Raw genomic sequence first — 21,126 nt, 5'->3', positions numbered from 1 at the left:
ATGTATGTAGGCAGAGAGGCAGACATGCAGGCAGGCAGGTGGGCAGATAGACAGACAGACAGATAGATTGGTAGGTAGGTAGGTAGGTAGGTAGGTAGGTAGGTAGGTAGGTAGGTAGGTGGATATACAGACAGACAGATAGAAAAATATACAGATGGATAGATTGTTGACAGATGATGCATGAATAGATAAACAGATAGATAGACAGATAGGTAGATAGATAGATAGATAGATAGATAGATAGATAGATATAGATTAGATAAATATTGATAGATGACAAATGAATGAATAAATAGATTGATGGGTAGATAAATGATAGATGATAGACAGATGAACAGATATAGTTGCAAATTTCTGGAAAGAGTGTTGTCTGCGATAAAGCGTGAGACAAGAGCTTTAAAGGGCAGAGGACCGACAGGTGTTATACACAATGAATCAGACAGCAGGACTGAACAAGTCATTTCAGGAGAAGAGTGAAGAGCACAGAGCTGGGAATTCAGACTTAACTTGTGGTCCAGCCCCTGAGGATACAGCTCAGCATCCATGTGTTCTCACAATAAGGCAGAGGACTAGGAACTGCTGATCAGAGGAAGATAATCTCAGTCCTGGTGCCTACACACCCCAGCTCCTCTGGGTGAGCACACACAGGGATGGTGAGTACCTGGGTGCGGGGAATGGTTTGGCAACTGTATGTCCAGACCTCTGTGGGATTGTGGTATATTTTACTCATGTATGACTCCCAGTCATGCATAATCAAAGCAGAGCCCTGTTGAAGCAGTTCCCACACTTTGGTCTAATGATCTATGTTGATCCCCTGTATGAAGAACACATGGCTCAGTGACATATTTTTTCCCGGCCTGGGTTAAAAATGTCCTCCCCAATGTCCATTCTACTAATTTATGGTGGGTGTAAAAAAGGATTTTCAGTAAAGTATACTTCCATCGGCTTTGATGGAGAGGGTCCGTGATGAAAGTGGAATTCCTAATAAGCATTTCATAAATGACTTGTCTTTCAAACTCAATATAAAACAGAATAAAACACATCTCGCCAAGATGGCCATGCCTCTGTGCAGATTTAAAGTCCCCTGCTCTCAATCAGCTGGGCCTAAGAACTCAAAAAACCTCTAAAGATATAATAAAATATTTATCTGCAGAAGTTGGTGAAATCGAGAAATTATTTATGGTGCAAATTCGGAAAGAGTCACACTTTGGGGCAGAAGGGTAGACAGCACATGTTGAGATTGCCACGTTTCTCTGGACACACACACACACACACACACACACACACACACACACACCTCAGCTCCTTCCTTCTGTGGCAAATTCAATGGTAAAGAAGGCAGGGGTTGGAGGAAATGTACTCAGGACTACTTTTTCCTCTTTCTTCAGTAATGAGACATTTTCTAGGGTAGACTTCACAGGAAAGAGCCAGAAAGAAGGAGGGAAACACATTTCCTAATGGCCTGGTATGTTTTCTAGATGTCTTTGCAAGGCATGTGGCTTCATTCTGTCCATATGCTTCCAACCAGTTGGCTTAACTAGCAAGTGGAACAGAGGGTCAGGGCTATCTGATATATGCTCGCGATGGGAAAGGGTTCTCTGGATTGTCCATGTTATAGCAATCTAGCAACTCATCATTATTTGGTGGATTATGCATCAGTCAAGACTTTGTCTGTAGCTTCAGAGGTTCCTATGAAACCTTTCTGTGGGTAGACAGTTCTACATGGCATAGGATCAAAAGAGAACACCCTAAAACCTAGGGCCTGCTAACTTCCACATGTTCTCTTGATATTTTTATCCTTCAGTAGAAGTAAATGCTTTTCAGGAGACTGTGGTGCGCATTCTAGTTTTCAGAGGGAAGATCTAAGCTAGTTTTCAGAGGGAAGATCACAGCCATCATCACCACTAATTTTCAGTACTAGAGTCACAAATCCACTAACGAGGTTATAACAGCAGCAACTACTAGCATGGTCACTTGGAAAGTCCAGGTCACACTGGTTGTCTTGATGTACATGTAACCAAAACCTTTCTCATCGAAAACTATCCAGAGTGGGACAATAAATGACATTGTCATATTATATTTCTCTTTAGTTCCACACAATCATCTGTCAGTCTCTTTCTAGGCAATTTTCCAAGCCAATCAGAAAGTAGCTGGGGCCAGCCTGGGCTATGAGTGAATGAACAAATGTGCATGAAGCTACCCGGAAACATTCTTCATTGCCTCTTACCTTAACTGTATCAAAGGCAATTTCATTTTCCAGTACAGGACTCCTCTTTGCTCAGTATGTGTGCCCGTGTAGAGATTCTCAACCTAGGTCCCCTATAAAGCAGCTGCTTTCCCGATCCTAATGGAATACCAACATTACAATGCACAAGTCTCCCAAACTTCCAGATGTTTCTTGGAAAGTAACTACCTTGTGAGAACTCTGTCTCTGCTTTCCTTTCCCCCTGAAGGAACTTGCTTTCCTGACTGTGCCTGCTTGTTTTTAATTCATTCATCTCATTCTTCCCTTTATATGTTTATCTCAGCTTCATCAGCCCTACCTGTGCCTGTCAGCTTTTCCTCTGCAGAAGCATGGGGGAATACAAAGCGTGTCTTTTGTGACTGCTGGGTATGGGACTGTGGTGATTTGAATATGCTTGGCCCATGGGAAGTGACACTATTAGGAGGTGTGGCCTTGTTAGAGGAAGGGTATCACTGTGGCCTTGAGGGCTCCTGGTCTCAAGTTCCACCCAGTGTGGAAGAGGACTTAGTAGTCTCTCCTGGTTGCAGTTGGATCAAGATGCAGAACTCTCAGCTCCTTCTCTAACACCATGTCTGCCTGGTTACTGCCATACTTCCTTCTATGATAATAACAGACTGAATCTCTGAAACTGTTTAAAATAAGTTTCCAGCCAAATTCACTCTCCTGCCTCCTGTCCCATTCCTCACCATGGTCCCCTGACATGCTGGCCTCTTCTCACCCAGGAAATGTGAGCCCAGATAAACTCTCTGTTCTGTAAGTTGCTCCTGGTCATGGTGTTTTTATCAACACCTACATGAAATCAAAGCAAGTGGCTATTAAGAAATACCCTTGTCTCGTTTTGGATACCCCAAGAGCTAACCCCAAGGCTAGTCTTCTGTTGTAGCCATGGCCATTCTGAAGGCAGTGAGGCTATTTCTAGGGAGTTATCAGTACTCTCTATGTGTGGCTAGATCATAATCCCATAAAGGAAAAGTCAGGAGATGGTAGGCAACCCAGTCTCAGGAGCATCACCCACACAAGGGAGGGTGAGGAGCTGTGTGCTCTCCAGCACTTGTGATTTGCCTTGTGTTCTGCCCCATGTGTGGATGCCAAGCCTTCCAGCTTTGGAAGAGATCCTTTGGCCAGCAAGATACCCCAGAGCAGCTATGTGTGTGGTGATCACTATAAAGGGAAGCTCCCTGGGAAAACTCAGGACACCGAAGAATTCTGTGCCGTCACAGACCTGATAGAAATACTTAGTTTCACAGGTTTTCCTGGTCTTTTCTCATTCTCTGTTCTCACCTCAGTTCCTGAATTAATGTGTTTGTGTTGTCAGCCTTAGAGATCCAATGTTCTTGGCCTCTGTGAGTACGTCTTCTTGTCCCCCAGAAGGAAAAGTTCCTGAAATTCAACCTAGTTTGTATCAGCCAATATATACTGAGCATCAGCTATTTATAAGGCATTGTGGGAGGACCTGGGGACTTAGTGGCAATGGAAACAGACAGGATCCTTGATCTTATAGGATTAGAAAAGCATAAAAAATACTAGCACCTGTTCATGGTTTGTCTGGTATGCCACTAAGCCCTTTCCACTTATTACACTGAGTGCTCATGACAAGGATTCTACAGGGACCATCTTCTCACACACCAAGCAGGGGAGAGGGACTCAGAGATGAAATAATTAGTGTAGACACAGGGTGAGTTAGCTTCATTCCACCTTGGCTCTTATCTAATTGGTGCAGGGGGTGCTCCCTCCAATCTGAGCCACCTTCTATGGGACGAGATTGCTCTTTCCGATGGGCACCGTGATGACTGACTTTGGGTGTTAGCTTGACACATCTGAGAAGCTGAGAACCTCAACTGAAGAACTGTCTCCATCAGATTTGCTTGTGGCATTGTCTGTGTGATATCTTCTTAACTGCTACTCCATGTAGGAGGGCTCAGTCCATTGTGGGGGAGAGGGGTGCCATCCCTAGGCAGGGTGGTCTGGGAGATTATCTATCTCTCTATCTAGATGTATAATGTATAGATGTAGATATAGATATAGATAGTAGCTGAGTAAGCCAGGGGAAGGATGACAGTAAGCAGGGTTCCTGTGGTGGTTTCTGCTTCAAATGCCTGTCCTGACTTCCTTCAATGATGGACTGTGCCATGGAAGTGTAAACCAAGTGAACCCCTTCCTCCCCAAGTAGCTTTTGGCGAGAGTGTTTTATCACAGCAACAGAAATCAATCTAGAATAGGTACTCTCTTTAAAACAGCATCATAATGAAGTGTTTGGTATTGACACTCACTGAAGGGCAGGATGTATAGACAAGCACATCAATGGATAGCTGATGTGTAATAAAGGGATTTTTATTAAGACAAGAGTTCTGGGATATAGATGAGAAGCACACAAGCACCTGTTGTAAAATTCTAAGGCTGGCTTCTGGTCTGCACTCAAGAGTTTCTAGTTCAGCAGCCTAAGCCTAGGGCCTAAGAACACACACTTCTACAAGGTCCTAGAGCAGCTGGCATTGTGGGTTACACCATCTCTAGGCAGAAGATGGTCTATGCCAGGAGACCTCACCATGGCTCTATACCAGTCTTCTCTGGGGTCTTTTAAACAACAGCTATGCATGGTTCTTGCTTAAAGACTATGTGTATTGGCCTGGAGGGTAGGGCCCCAGTACTTAAGTGTCTCTGGGGACTCTGATGCATAATCATAGGCGAAACCCTAGCTTCCCTTTGGGGTATCTAGAAAGAGCACAGCTTATGTCTGCTACTATTTAGATAGAGCTTGTGTGAGACCACCCCCAATGCTTCATGTGTAGGATAATTCTCATTACAAGGCACTAAGCATGTAGAAACTGTCTAGCTATGGTGTTTGAGGAGGTGCCCTTCATGTGTGATTAAAATTAGACAAGGTCCCAAGGATAGAACCCCCATAATAAAATTTCAGTAGCAGTACTAGCAGAGGAAGATGTTGGGGAGACTACACAGTCAAAGTGCTTGCCTTATGTGCATGAGGACCCACACTTGATCCCCACAACCTGTGTATAGTTTTAAAAGGCCAGCATGGTGGTACACTCTTGTAATCCCAGTACTGGGGAGACAGAGACAAGCAGAACCCTGGGGCTCACTGGCCAGCCAGCCTAGCTCCCTTGATGAGTTTCGGATCAATAAGAGACCCTGTCTATAAAACACAAAGTAGATGACATCTTGTGGAACAACCCAGGGTTCCTCTCTGGACTCCACCTATACACATGTGGGCCTGACCCATGTACAAATGTACAGCTACATACACAAGGATATGGATGCACAGATACACAAAAATAAAGAGGCAGAGAGACTAGACAGAAATACACAAGTTTGGAGACCCTATTACTAAGGTTGTGTGTATGTGAAGGAGGGGGTAAAAGTGGATGGGGGAGGGGTGTCCAGATAACTCCCAAGCTCAATGCAAAGTGGAAGGCTCTCTTTCTCAGTGGGGCTTCCTCTTCTCTGTCTAACATTCTCTGGGGAGCCTGATCACCACTTTATCACCTCTGGAAAGTCACGTAGTCCGTGGCCAAATTACACGTTCAACTTCTCTCCCGATAAGAAATTGCCTGGCAAGCACCCGGAATTCCTCTTTATGTAAATGAAGTATTTCCAGCTTCTCTGTCCCAGCCAATAAAGTACACCCAGCCTGAAACCCCTACTCACTCCTCAGGGTTCATATAGCCATTGTTCACCACCAGCATGAGAGCAAACTCTTTCACTGAATCCTGTTTAAAAGAATTATAACACTGAAATCCTCAGAGAACAACCCCATCCACTCTTACCCCTTCCCTCACATACACACACTCAGTCGCCTGTACACTCTGAGAGAGGGAGCAGACCATGGAACCACATATATCCATGCTGCCTATCTCTTACCCATGATTCATCATGCTTCTTCAAGAGTCTGCTAACAGAGTTACTACCTGATGTCACCTCTGGATCCTTCCACACCTATTACCATGAGTTACATAAGCCTCTTTTCTTTATAAAGCAGCCTGAATCTGCTATTCCATTAAGATAGTGAAAAAGACTGACATCAGTCTCAAAAGCCATTAAAAAGGTGGAGATTAGTCCCTTGACCTGGATTGTAAATGTAGGTGTGACAGTGGTCAGGCCTGTCCAGAGGGACAGGGTTTGTCACCTCTGTCCATTCCAAGCTGCTCTGTTTTCTAGGAGTCACAGAAAATAGTTGCTAAAAAAAGATACATCTTTGGCATTGGTGGCAGTTTAAAATAATACACCATCATTGTAGTTGCTTACTACTGTCTTTGATTTCCAGTAGAAATACCACTTCAATGGTCTAAGACATTCTCACCTCTCATTCAGACTACCTCCCCTCTTAGTGGGTCTCTTTGCTCCCACTTCTATCCTCCATTCCGCTTCCAGAGACTATTCCTTACAATGAAGCCAGGATGATCATTGATAGGCATACATGGCCTGGGGGTAGAGCTTCCAGGGGGTCAGTCATTGCAGGCTGTACCCAAATCCCAATTCCTCAAAGTACCTCTAAGGTCGGTCCCTTCCAAGATCTTCCAGGTCCTCGGGCCATGCTCTCCCTGGTTCACAAGTCCCCTAGGGTCTGCTCTTCGGAAGAACTTCATCCCTTCCCACCTCAGGGCCTAGGACACAGATCTCTCTACTGAGATAACATGGACCTGGTCTTCCCAAAGATGTCCTGATTCTTCTACTCTCTCCTCAGACATCACGAACCTCAGCTGGCATCAGCCAGCTTTGTGACGATCCCCTACTTTCAACTCATCGGGGTGGAACCCTTTTTCCTTCTCTCTGGCCACTGTTGTCTTGTTTTGTGCGGACCTTGTCATACCCTCTAATTGTCTTGTTCTTTAGTTGCACATATGTCCATTTCCCCGCCAGACAATAAGATGGATTCTTTGCTAGTTACCCAGTCCTGATTGGATCGTGCCGTAAAGCAGGCTTTCTATTTTTACCTGATGAATAAATTATAAAACAGTAGCTCCTGGCACTGATATTGCTTATTTGAGTAAGCACCCGAACTCTAGGCTCAACAAGAGATAGAAACCAATTCGAATCTGAATCTCCACATAGACATTTCTGTGGAGTTGGGAGGTACTGATGTGTGTCCCATAAAATTTACTTGAGGCCACTGTCTTGGATAAGATGTCTGTACTAGGTACAACAGGGCAGAGAAAGAATAGAATCATCTGGTTCCGGGACTCAGCAGAACTTAGGAAATTAGTCTGAACAGATTAGAGGGTGCGCCAGAGAACCGGACAGCCTCTGGGACAGGCGGAAGCACAGAGCCACTGAGGCAGTACCCTTTGCAGGCTGCAGACAGCCGGCCACCTTCCGGACCAGAGGACAGGTGTCCGCCTGGCTCGGGAGGCGGCCTCAGCCTCAGGAGCAGCAGTCGCCATCTTGGTTCCAGGACTCCCTGGAACTTAGGAATTTAGTCTGCACAGGTGAGAGTCTGCACCACTGAAGCTGACAGCTTCTGGGAACTGCCAAAGCAACACAGCTTCTGAGAAAGGCCCTGTTTTGGGCCTTCTTCTTCGACCAGGAGGAGGTCCAAAAACAAGATATCTGCGCACCTTCCCTGTAAGAGAGCTTGCCAGCAGAGAGTGCTCTGAGCACTGAAACTCAGAGGAGAGAATCTGTCTCCCAGGTCTGCTGATAGACGGTAACAGAATCACCAGAAGAACAATCTATAAACAGAGTCAACTATAACTACTAACTCCAGAGATTCACAGATGGCGAAAGGTAAACGTAGGAATCCTACTAACAGGAACCAAGACCACTCACCATCATCAGAACCCAGCACTCCCACTTCGCCCAGTCCAGGGCACCCCAACACACCCGAAAACTTAGACCTAGATTTAAAAGCATATCTCATGAAGATGGTAGAGGACATCAAGAAGGACTTTAATAAATCACTTAAAGAAATACAGGAGAACACTGCTAAAGAGTTACAAGTCCTTAAAGAAAAACAGGAAAACACAATCAAACAGGTAGAAGTCCTTACAGAAAAAGAGGAAAAAACATACAAACAGGTGATGGAAATGAACAAAACCATACTAGACCTAAAAAGGGAAGTAGACACAATAAAGAAAACTCAAAGTGAGGCAACACTGGAGATAGAAACCCTAGGAAAGAAATCTGGAACCATAGATTTGAGCATCAGCAACAGAATACAAGAGATGGAAGAGAGAATCTCAGGTGCAGAAGATTCCATAGAGAACATCGGCACAACAATCAAAGAAAATGGAAAATGCAAAAAGATCCTAACTCAAAATATCCAGGAAATCCAGGACACAATGAGAAGACCAAACCTACGGATAATAGGAGTGGATGAGAATGAAGATTTTCAACTCAAAGGACCAGCAAACATCTTCAACAAAATTATTGAAGAAAACTTCCCAAATATAAAGAAAGAGATACCTATGAACATACAAGAAGCCTACAGAACTCCAAATAGACTGGACCAGAAAAGAAATTCCTCCCGACACATAATAATCAGAACAACAAATGCACTAAATAAAGATAGAATACTAAAAGCAGTAAGGGAAAAAGGTCAAGTAACATACAAAGGCAAGCCTATCAGAATTACACCAGATTTTTCACCAGAGACTATGAAAGCCAGAAGAGCCTGGACAGATGTTATACAGACACTAAGAGAACACAAATTCCAGCCCAGGCTACTATACCCAGCCAAACTCTCAATTACCATAGATGGAGAAACCAAAGTATTCCATGACAAAACCAAATTCACACATTATCTCTCCATGAATCCAGCCCTTCAAAGGATAATAACAGAAAAAAACCAATACAAGAATGGGAACAACGCCCTAGAAAAAACAAGAAGGTAATTCCTCAACAAACCTAAAAGAAGACAGCCACAAGAACAGAATGCCAACTTTAACAACAAAAATAACAGGAAGCAACAATTACTTTTCCTTAATATCTCTTAACATCAATGGTCTCAACTCCCCAATAAAAAAACATAGACTAACAAACTGGCTACACAAACAAGACCCAACATTTTGCTGTTTACAGGAGACACATCTCAGAGAAAAAGATAGACACTACCTCAGAATAAAAGGCTGGAAAACAATTTTCCAAGCAAATGGTATGAAGAAACAAGCTGGAGTAGCCATCCTAATCTCTGATAAGATTGACTTCCAACCCAAACTCATCAAAAAAGACAAGGAGGGGCACTTCGTTCTCATCAAAGGTAAAATCCTCCAAGAGGAACTCTCAATTCTGAATATCTATGCTCCAAATACAAGGGCAGCCACATTCATTACAGAAACTTTAGTAAAGCTCAAAGCACACATTGCACCTCACACAATAATAGTGGGAGACTTCAACACACCACTTTCTCCAATGGACAGATCATGGAAACAGAAACTAAACAGGGACACACTGAAACTAACAGAAGTGATGAAACAAATGGATCTGACAGATATCTACAGAACATTTTATCCTAAAACAAAAGGATATACCTTCTTCTCAGCACCTCATGGTACCTTCTCCAAAATTGACCACATAATAGGTCACAAAACAGGCCTCAACAGATTCAAAAATATTGAAATTGTCCCATGTATCCTATCAGATCACCATGCACTAAGGCTGATCTTCAATAACAAAAAAAAAATAACAGAAAGCCAACACTCACGTGGAAACTGAACAACACTCTTCTCAATGATACCTTGGTCAAGGAAGGAGTAAAGAAAGAAATTAAAGACTTTTTAGAGTTTAATGAAAATGAAGCCACAACGTACCCAAAGACAATGAAAGCATTTCTAAGAGGGAAACTCATAGCTCTGAGTGCCTCCAAGAAGAAACGGGAGAGAGCACATACTAGCAGCTTGACAACACATCTAAAAGCTCTAGAAAAAAAGGAAGCAAATTCACCCAAGAGGAGTAGAAGGCAGGAAATAATCAAACTCAGGGGTGAAATCAACCAAGTGGAAACAAGAAGAACTATTCAAAGAATTAACCAAACGAGGAGTTGGTTCTTTGAGAAAATCAACAAGATAGATAAACCCTTAGCTAGACTCACTAGAGGGCACAGAGACAAAATCCTAATTAACAAAATCAGAACTGAAAAGGGAGACATAACAACAGATCCTGAAGAAATCCAAAACACCATCAGATCCTTCTACAAAAGGCTATACTCAACAAGACTGGAAAACCTGGACGAAATGGACAAATTTCTGGACAGATACCAGGTACCAATGTTGAATCAGGATCAAGTTGACCTTCTAAACAGTCCCATATCCCCTAAAGAAATAGAAGCAGTTATAAATAGTCTCCCAGCCAAAAAAAGCCCAGGACCAGACGGGTTTAGTGCAGAGTTCTATCAGACCTTCAAAGAAGATCTAATTCCAGTTCTGCACAAACTTTTTCACAAGATAGAAGTAGAAGGTACTCTACCCAACTCATTTTATGAAGCCACTATTACTCTGATACCTAAACCACAGAAAGATCCAACAAAGATAGAGAACTTCAGACCAATTTCTCTTATGAATATCGATGCAAAAATCCTCAATAAAATTCTCGCTAACCGAATCCCAGAACACATTAAAGCAATCATCCATCCTGACCAAGTAGGTTTTATTCCAGGGATGCAGGGATGGTTTAATATACGAAAATCCATCAATGTAATCCATTATATAAACAAACTCAAAGACAAAAACCACATGATCATCTCGTTAGATGCAGAAAAAGCATTTGACAAGATCCAACACCCATTCATGATAAAAGTTCTGGAAAGATCAGGAATTCAAGGCCCATACCTAAACATGATAAAAGCAATCTACAGCAAACCAGGAGCCAACATCAAAGTAAATGGAGAGAAGCTGGAAGCAATCCCACTAAAATCAGGGACTAGACAAGGCTGCCCACTTTCTCCCTACCTTTTCAACATAGTACTTGAAGTATTAGCCAGAGCAATTCGACAACAAAAGAAGATCAAGGGGATACAAATTGGAAAGGAGGAAGTCAAAATATCACTTTTTGCAGATGATATGATAGTATATATAAGTGACCCTAAAAATTCCACCAGAGAACTCCTAAACCTGATAAACAGCTTCGGTGAAGTAGCTGGATATAAAATTAACTCAAACAAGTCAATGGTCTTTCTCTACACAAAGAATAAACAGGCTGAGAAAGAAATTAGGGAAACAACACCCTTCTCAATAGTCACAAATAATATAAAATATCTCGGCGTGACTCTTACTAAGGAAGTGAAAGATCTGTATGATAAAAACTTCAAGTCTCTGAAGAAAGAAATTAAAGAAGATCTCAGAAGATGGAAAGATCTCCCATGCTCATGGATTGGCAGGATCAACATTGTAAAAATGGCTATCTTGCCAAAAGCAATCTACAGATTCAATGCAATCCCCATCAAAATTCCAACTCAATTCTTCAACGAATTAGAAGGAGCAATTTGCAAATTCATCTGGAATAACAAAAAACCTAGGATAGCAAAAACTCTTCTCAAGGATAAAAGAACCTCTGGTGGAATCACCATGCCTGACCTAAAGCTTTACTACAGAGCAATTGTGGTAAAAACTGCATGGTACTGGTATAGAGACAGACAAGTAGACCAATGGAGTAGAATTGAAGACCCAGAAATGAACCCACACACCTATGGTCACTTGATCTTCGACAAGGGAGCTAAAACCATCCAGTGGAAGAAAGACAACATTTTCAACAATTGGTGCTGGCACAACTGGTTGTTATCATGTAGAAGAATGCGAATCGATCCATACTTATCTCCTTGTACTAAGGTCAAATCTAAATGGATCAAAGAACTTCACATAAAACCAGAGACACTGAAACTTATAGAGGAGAAAGTGGGGAAAAGCCTTGAAGATATGGGCACAGGGGAAAAATTCCTGAACAGAACAGCAATGGCCTGTGCTGTAAGATCGAGAATTGACAAATGGGACCTAATGAAACTCCAAAGTTTCTGCAAGGCAAAAGACACCGTCAATAAGACAAAAAGACCACCAACAGATTGGGAAAGGATCTTTACCTATCCTAAATCAGATAGGGGATTATTATCCAACATATATAAAGAACTCAAGAAGGTGGACTTCAGAAAATCAAATAACCCCATTAAAAAATGGGGCTCAGAACTGAACAAAGAATTCTCACCTGAGGAATACCGAATGGCAGAGAAGCACCTGAAAAAATGTTCAACATCCTTAATCATCAGGGAAATGCAAATCAAAACAACCCTGAGATTCCACCTCACACCAGTCAGAATGGCTAAGATCAAAAATTCAGGTGACAGCAGATGCTGGCGAGGATGTGGAGAAAGAGGAACACTCCTCCATTGTTGGTGGGATTGCAGGCTTGTACAACCACTCTGGAAATCCGTCTGGCGGTTCCTCAGAAAATTGGACATAGTACTACCGGAGGATCCAGCAATACCTCTCCTGGCCATATATCCAGAAGATGCCCCAACTGGTAAGAAGGACACATGCTCCACTATGTTCATAGCAGCCTTATTTATAATAGCCAGAAGCTGGAAAGAACCCAGATGCCCCTCAACAGAGGAATGGATACAGAAAATGTGGTACATCTACACAATGGAGTACTACTCAGCTATTAAAAAGAATGAATTTATGAAATTCCTAGCCAAATGGATGGACCTGGAGGGCATCATCCTGAGTGAGGTAACACATTCACAAAGGAACTCACACAATATGTACTCACTGATAAGTGGATATTAGCCCAAAACCTAGGATACCCAAGATATAAGATACAATTTCCTAAACACATGAAACTCAAGAAAAATGAAGACTGAAGTGTGGACACTATGCCCCTCCTTAGAAGTGGGAACAAAACACCCTTGGAAGGAGTTACAAAGTTTGGAGCTGAGATGAAAGGATGGACCAGGTAGAGACTGCCATATCCAGGGATCCACCCCATAATCAGCATCCAAACGCTGACACCATTGCATACACTAGCAAGATTTTATCGAAATGACCCAGATGTAGCTGTCTCTTGTGAGACTATGCCAGGGCCTAGCAAACACAGAAGTGGATGCTCACAGTCAGCTAATGGATGGATCACAGGGCTCCCAATGGAGGAGCTAGAGAAAGTACCCAAGGAGCTAAAGGGATCTGCAACCCTATAGGTGGATCAACATTATGAACTAACCAGTACCCCGGAGCTCTTGTCTCTAGCTGCATATGTATCAAAGGATGGCCTAGTCGGCCATCACTGGAAAGAGAGGCCCATTGGACACGCAAACTTTATATGCCCCAGAACAGGGGAAAGCCAGGGCCAAAAAGGGGGAGTGGGCAGGTAGGGGAGTGGGGGTGGGTGATTATGGGGGACTTTTGGTATAGCACTGGAAATGTAAATGAGCTAAATACCTAATAAAAAATGAAAAAAAAAGAATAGAATCATCTATAGCCCATATAGTCCATATATATAGTCCATATATAGTCCATATAATCAGAGTGATTTAAAGTGGGTCAGATTTCTGAAAATCAGGATATTGACTGCAACCAGTTTGGGGTGGCTCAGTGCATCTGAGCCAATGGGCCAAGGATGTCCATCTGATTTGTTCCTTAAGGTAAATTACTTTGAAACAACACATCTCTTTTTAGTCCTTGCTCCTCCTTGTCCAGGGTCCAGGTAAAGCCAGGCCCTTCAGTCAGCTCAGTAGAGCACCCTTCTAGTTCACGGACAGGAAGTGGCCTGAGTTCCCGAATCAACAACAACAACAACAACAAAAAAAAAAAAAAAAAAAAAAAAAAAACCCAGCTAGTCAGACCATTAAACTCAATTTGCTGATTTTTTTTTTCTGACACAAGGCAGCATCAGCACTAAGGTCCACTTAAAGGCAGCTGTCTTCTGGGGACTTTATTGCTCCGACTGAAGCACCACCGTTCTGCATATAGTTAGCGTGGGTGAGCTCCCATGCTCTGGTTTCATCTCTGAGAAGCTAACCCAACAGTGAGCCTTGGGTGACACATTTGAAAAACAACAACAAGAACAACACCCCCCAAAACAAACAAAAAAAAAAACAGGACCTCAATCAAAAGCAAATATGAGTACATAGCTATCAGCCTGTCACCTGGACATCAGCTACAAAGACTAAGCAATGACATATTACAATATCACCTCAAATTTATTTTCTACTATGTAGATCCGCAATTGTGATCTATGGCTTCTGTGTTTTCATGTTTTTTTTTTTTTTTTAAAGATTGCTTAAATTCTTATCTTGATACAATCATTTTGACCTCTTACCACACACAGTGATGGAGGCCAATTCCAGCTAATCACAGCTGGCACCGCTAGCTGACCTTGTGCATGCTCATCCCTTAATACAAACACTCTGGACCACTCTGCATCATTTGTCCTTGTCCAACTTACCTTGCCGACATCTCTGGGGAAGGGCTGTCTCTGGTTCTCTGGGATCAAGATGGGGGACACCACAATGGACCTCTTTTGTCTTGGGACAGGAGATGTCCTTGCAAATTTAAAGATATCCTAAAAGAGATAACAAGATGATTTGATTAAGATCTCCCACAGATGGGAAGACCTGAGACCTTACACTTTGTTCAGAAGGACACAGCGTGTCTGGACACTGTCAACTTTATCTTAGCAAATGTCTTTAGAGTGACCAACCGCTTGGTTACAACCACACAAGAGTCGATGTCGCAATTCACAATGGCAATCCTTAAGCCAGTTAATTCCAATTTCTGAATTATCTACTTAGAGCATCACATTGGGTTAACACACCCTTTATGCTATATAGAGTAGTCTTAATCTATCAAACAGGTAGATGTCACCTGGTTAGCTATCAAAGGGACTTTCCAGAGAGCATGACTCTCTTTACTGCCAGCTAGAGGAGCAGGGATGATTGACAGTGAGTGACAGAGCCATACACACTTCCAGGTGTCATGGAGATATAGGTGATGTTTTCCCAGGGGAGGAGTGTCTCTGGAGTGCAGCCCCAAGAAAGTGGCTCCACTTCACCCACGGCAAGCACACTGTCAGGAGGTCTGCATCTAGACAGTTATCATAATTAATTCTTTGAGGAGTTCATACTATGCGTTTTGATCGTATTTGCTCCAGCTCCTCCCCCTAACTCCTCCCTGATCCTCCCTTACTGCCTAACCCCCAATGTTGTGTCTTTTTATTTTTATTTTTTTAATAAATTCAGTAACCCACTGACTCCAATTTGAGGGCTTATACCTTTTTAATTAAAGAACTGAGTTCAACAAAGGAAACTATATCATTATTTTATGTCAAGCGCTAATGTCACATTATCTACAAAGAAGGAAACAGAAAGATAAACATACTAGAGACCCATAACATTGTTAAACCCAAGCTAGACACTACTGCCTACAGAGAGGTAAGAAAGGGGAGTGGGGACGTGGAAGGGGGTTAGCGCAATCCTGATCTAATTAGAGGGCTGGGGAAAAAAATGAAAATAGAGTATCCCTTTTAATATGCAAATCAAGCTCATCGAATACCACACGCTAATTAAAATTATCTTCTGTATCATCAGAAGCATGCACCTCATATTTCAAGCCATAGTGAGCTCCCATCAAAACAATATGGTAAATAATAATTTCATGACATCACTAGCCCCTGGTCAATAACTATGTATGAGTGGGTGCCTCTGGGTGTGTGTGTGTGTGTGTGTGATAAAGAGAGGGAGTGTATGTGTATGTGAGTATGTATTAGTGTGTGTGTTGTGTGTGTTTGTGTGTGTGTGAGGCAGGAGTATATGTGTATGTGAGTGTGTATGAGTGTGTGTATGTGTGTGTGTGTGAAAGAGAGGGTGTATGTGAGTGTGTATGAGTGTGTGTGTATGAGTGATTGTGTGTGTGTGTGTATACTTGTATTTTATGGTTTTTAAAGAGAAAACATACTTAGCAAAGTTAAACAAGAAACAAACCCAGTTAAAGCTTTTGCAAACCTCCACGAACACTCAGTCTTGATTTTTCTTGGAATATCGACTAACAGTCTTGTGGAGAGCCATTGGGCAATATTTGTTTATCAAGAGCCTTGCAAATATCCACAGCCCTTCCTTCTGTATTTCCACTCTAGGAATACAGCCAGGGGCTAAGGTCAAAGGAAGAAAAAGAAGACACTGAACAATGCTTAGTGAGGCAGGACATACAAAAGGCAAATGTGAAAAACAGCCCCATACTAAGTAGCAAGGATATGATTGTGGGAAGACCACACACACCTGGGGCCCCTCACAAAATGCTAGAATAGCAATACAGTAAATGTGTATCGGCCAACATGGAGACACGTGCACCAGCCTTACACCTAATAAATCCTCCCAGCAAATCCATAGCTCTCTTTAGTCAATGAAGAAAACTTGCACAGACTATGTAAGAACTACCCCCAATTAAATTTGTGAAACTAGCAGAGATAATACATATCACAAACTGTATTTCTAAGCAACATCCTGTTGGGTATGTTCTAGATTGAATGAACTGTGTTAAAGAATTATTTATACACACACACACACACACACACACACACACACACACACACACACTAAAGAGTAAACTGTGTAGAACATGGCTGGTTTACCAGAATGGTATTTCTGAGCGGAGAAAATGAAGCCACAATCAGATCACTTCACAGACCAGAATAATTGTTGCAAGCCTATCAGTTTTTTTCCTTGTCTTGTTTATTTTCCAAGAGAAGATGTGAGCTGTTATTTTGTGGGACATATAATCAGTTCTGCAAAATGGAAAGTGCTCTGGAATTGGACTGAACAACGCTGCAAATGTTTTTCACACCACTGCCCCGTGTGTCTAAAACTGCAAGGCTGTGTTCAACTACGTCCTGAGGAAGAGCAGACCGTGCTCGGGACCTCTGAGCCAGCCCCACGTACAGAAGTGGTTCAGTTGGAAAAGCATGTCCCTTTCCAGTGCAGGAAGACGCAGAACTCACTTTCAAGTCCTGGACTAAGTGGTGTGCACTTGGAATCCCGTCACCCGGTAGTGGAGACAGGAGGATCACTGAGACTCCCTGGCTGGGAGATACTGCCTCAGAGGAGGTGGATGGTGTTTGTGAAGATGACACTCAGTGTTGTTCCCTGGCCTCCTCAGTGAACACATGCACAATTTACACACTCACACACATGCACACACACACACACACACACACACATGCACACACACACGTGCATAAAATGATAGGTGGTTTTGGGGAAAAGAATACTCTCCATGTGTAGGCAAAGTCAGAACACTGAATTTCCTCTCTCTCTCTCTCTCTCTCTCTCTCTCTCTCTCTCTCTCTCTCTCTCTCTCTCTTTGTCTCTCTCTCCCCTTTCACTTCTCCTATACCCCTGTGGTGTGTGTGTGTGATGTGTATATGTGTGTGTATGTTTATGATGTGTGCATGTGTTTGTGTATGTGTGTTTGTATGTGTATATGTATGTGTGTGATGTGTGTATATGTGCGTGTGTGATGTGTCTGTGTGTGTATATGTGTGTATGTTTATGAATGACAGTGAAAAGAGCAAAGAGTATAAAACCAATCAACCAGGAACTCAGCCAGCTGAGCCAAACAATGCACAATAACCCCGACCCAACGCCAACGGAAAGAAACACACAAGCCAGCAGAAAGGAGGAGGAAAATCAGGAGACAACGGAAGAGAGGATGGATTCTATTATACAACACTGAGACATGGCGTCTCCAAAGACTGTTGCTTTATTGAGGGACGGCCAAAGAACAGAACATAGGTAAAATATGCCATACATGCAAATCTCATTTACAGTTAAGAGAACCAACAACGTCAAGAGCCGCCCGTGAGTGAATGGGTACGACAACGGTGCCGGGTGAAGATTTAAGGCACCATGCATATGTAAGGACTTGGTGATTCAGAGCTATAATGCAGCCACAGAGGCCTCCGTTCATTACGGCAGCGTGTGTGTAAATGTGTCCAACGCAGTGAAAAAGCACCCTGTGTCCTCGGCAACAAACTTTCCATTGTTTGTGATAAAGGGCTCACTTGTGCCTGCAAGCCTGCTGAGGGTGATGCAGTTGTTCTGGGTACCCCTGAGCCCTGTGCCTGCTCTGACGTCCCTCTCTTCCCAGTACAGCAGCCATTAAAGATGCAGTACCAGTCCACCTCTCACCTCTCCCAGCTCCCTAGATGTAAGGTGACAGACTCAGTAGTGTCAGCCTAGATGTAAAAATACCAGAGCAAAGAAGCAGGGAACTCTGAGCCTTGGGAAACAGTCTCTGAGGCACAGAGCGCAGGAGGAGTTGAGCCACGCGCATGCGTGCTGACTCTGAGGGCACCTTAAAGACACCAGGAGAGAACTGGGCAGGGCAGCCTCCCTCCTTCCAATTCTAAACACCTTGGCCCTTATTTCATGTTTCTAGGCTCATTGCCTGCCCCTGCCTTTGCCATTTATGTGTACAGCAAAGACCCTCAGTGCTTGTGGCTGGAAAAGCCTCTGGTGGGATCTGTGTTGAGACGAAGGCACCTCTGTTGCCCTGTTTGTCCAGGAAATCATCTTCTGCCAAGAGGACATCGAATTTTCTTTAAAGATGGGGTAGGAAGATGATGGCTGGCAGGATCCTGGGATGGCATGCAGCCAGGCAACCATCGGAAACTATGGCATTCAGTTTTCAAGGGCCGTTGGCATGTAACAGTAATACATGGGAAGCCACCATCCCTCGGAGCCTCTAAATGCATGCACTTTCCAGAAATGATAGCTGGTGACGTCAGAAACAGCACTCCGACGAGGAAAGCCACTAATCAGAAACTTTGGCAATGCAATGGTCAATCTGAAATTGGGGGAAGGGAGTAGTCAGAGATAATTATGTGTGGGAGAATCATGGCCGAAGTATATCATACACTCATTTGACAACATCCTTAATGAAACCTATTTCTACATACAATCGATAGACCACAATTTCAGCAAGAGATCACAAAGTGATATTTTCCAGTGACTTTAGACAGGTCCATGTCGTGCTGAAATTATTTAAATATCTGTTGAGTGACCCCTCAGAAGTGACAGTCCCAGCTACCTGGGCATGTGAGATATTGCTATGGGTTATGTCATCGACATGATGATAGACAGTGGGAGCTAGGAAATCCCTTTCCTGGGAATTCTGGTCTAGAAAAAGCACTCCCTGGCCTCCACATTGGCTCCTTTAGTCTTGTCGAGGTATTCTTAGACCATTATGATCTCAATTATAGAAGGAAATGTCTACTTCAATCTTCTATGTCCCTTTCTTTTTAATGTACTGAAAAAATGTAGCACAGTACTAAAAGGCAAGCAAGCAAGCAAGCAAGCAAGCAAGCAAGGAAGCATACGTAAACACTCTTATATGTGTGGCTGAAATTTTCACCAGGCACCCAAATTCAGGGTACTGAGAAGGGACATTCCCAGGGTCTCAGGTCATTTGGCTTTAGGACGTATGTTTAGGATGGGAAGGAAGTTGCTATGGACAAGACAGTCAATGATGCAAAGAAGTTACAGGTTCTTCGTGGGTGTTTGGGGTTTGCGAGGTGACTTTAGAAGCTTCTGCTCAGAAAGAATTTTTGAGACCACCACCTGCCCCCTTTCAACACTGTACAAGAACCCGTATGATCAAGGATAAAATTCCCAGCACCACTGAGGCAGGAGAGACCCAGGAGGTGTGGTTCTTGATGCTGTTGCTGACCTTAGCAGATGCTGCCCCTCCTAGACCCCGCCCTCTTCTGCATGTCCAACTCCATCTATCCTTCCACTCTCCACTCTCCACTCTCCACTCTCTGCTCTTGTCTCCAACATCAGTTCACGATTCTTCCGCCAGAAAAAGAGGTGCAAGGAAGGGGCCTGCATATAAGGCACAGAGGTGGAAGGAAAACACAGGTCCACATTGGTGGAAACAGGAAGCAGAGAGAGTTGGTGTCTGAGAGGCTCCAAAGATGATGGGAGCAAGGAGATGTCAGGCCTCTCCAACATACAGGAAGACAGTTCTCTCGTCACAGGGGAAGCCTTATCGAAGATGCTGTCTGACCTCGACTTGGCTGCCTGTTGGGTCTGGGGTGGGAGTGTGAACGCTGAAGTTCACCCACTTAGCGTCTCTGTTCTCTCCCCTGTTATACCAAGCCCAGCAGCATGTTCTAAAAGTTGGTCTTAAAACTTAAAATGCAAGAACCACAGAGACAAGCCCTGGACATTTTCTCTAAAGTGTCGACTTCCTTACATTGGTGCCACCAGTTAAAAAATAATCCAGAGGCTCTGGCTTCGGATAAAAATTTGCCAAACAACACATTCAAGACACAATTGCCTCTGAAATATTTCATGAGGCAGGAAAATAACAACCCAATCAGGCTCCACTCGTTCCACTGGAGGTGAAAAATGTTTTAAGCATATTTAGATTCTTTAGTCAGAAGTCCGTTCAACCACGTGCAACGGTGATGGGGACATAATGGAAAGAATTTTCTTCAATCTACTCTGGCATTGATGAAATATTCATGCTAAATAGCTACTTCTGAGCACCTGGAGGGATCTGGCAGCGCTTTACAAATGGGCTTGTTTTCCTAATACACACACAGCCCCTTGCCTCCACGGCTGAATTAATCTGAGTCTGTGTTCTCGGTGCAAAAAAACATAAACTCCAGTAATACTGTTTTTCCCATCTGAAAGAGTTCAAACCCCATAAATGGCCTTTATGAGAGCCCCTCTCAATAAGATCCCTCTCTCTTGATTTCTTCTTCTTTTTAATTAGATATTTTCTTTATTTACATTTCAAATGTTATCCCCTTTCCTGGTTTCCCCTCTCAAAACCCTATCCCCTACCCACCCTCCTGCATGCCAACCCACCCACTCCTGCTTCCTGGCCTTGGCATTTCCCTACACTAGGGCACTGAGCCTTTACAGGACCAAGGGCCTCTCCTCCCGT

General features: G+C 43.3%; 1 protein-coding gene across 4 annotated transcripts in view; it reads right to left on the bottom strand.

The window, feature by feature from the left end:
• The window catches only part of Cdh13 (cadherin 13), a 1,184,913-nt gene that overhangs the window by 552,822 nt on the left and 610,965 nt on the right, over positions 1 to 21,126 (bottom strand). For all 4 annotated transcript variants that reach the window (XM_017312550.1, NM_019707.5, XM_006530628.3 and 1 more), the window contains one exon: positions 14,624 to 14,740. In XM_017312550.1, coding sequence (XP_017168039.1) covers positions 14,624 to 14,740 — 117 coding nt within the window. The remainder of the gene's footprint in view (positions 1 to 14,623; positions 14,741 to 21,126) is intronic.

The sequence above is a fragment of the Mus musculus genome, chromosome 8 (assembly GCF_000001635.26).
Source record: "Mus musculus strain C57BL/6J chromosome 8, GRCm38.p6 C57BL/6J".
In the NCBI taxonomy this organism is placed as follows: domain Eukaryota; kingdom Metazoa; phylum Chordata; class Mammalia; order Rodentia; family Muridae; genus Mus; species Mus musculus.
Note: the sequence above shows the minus strand (reverse complement) of the source record. Positions and strands in the feature narration are given on the sequence as shown.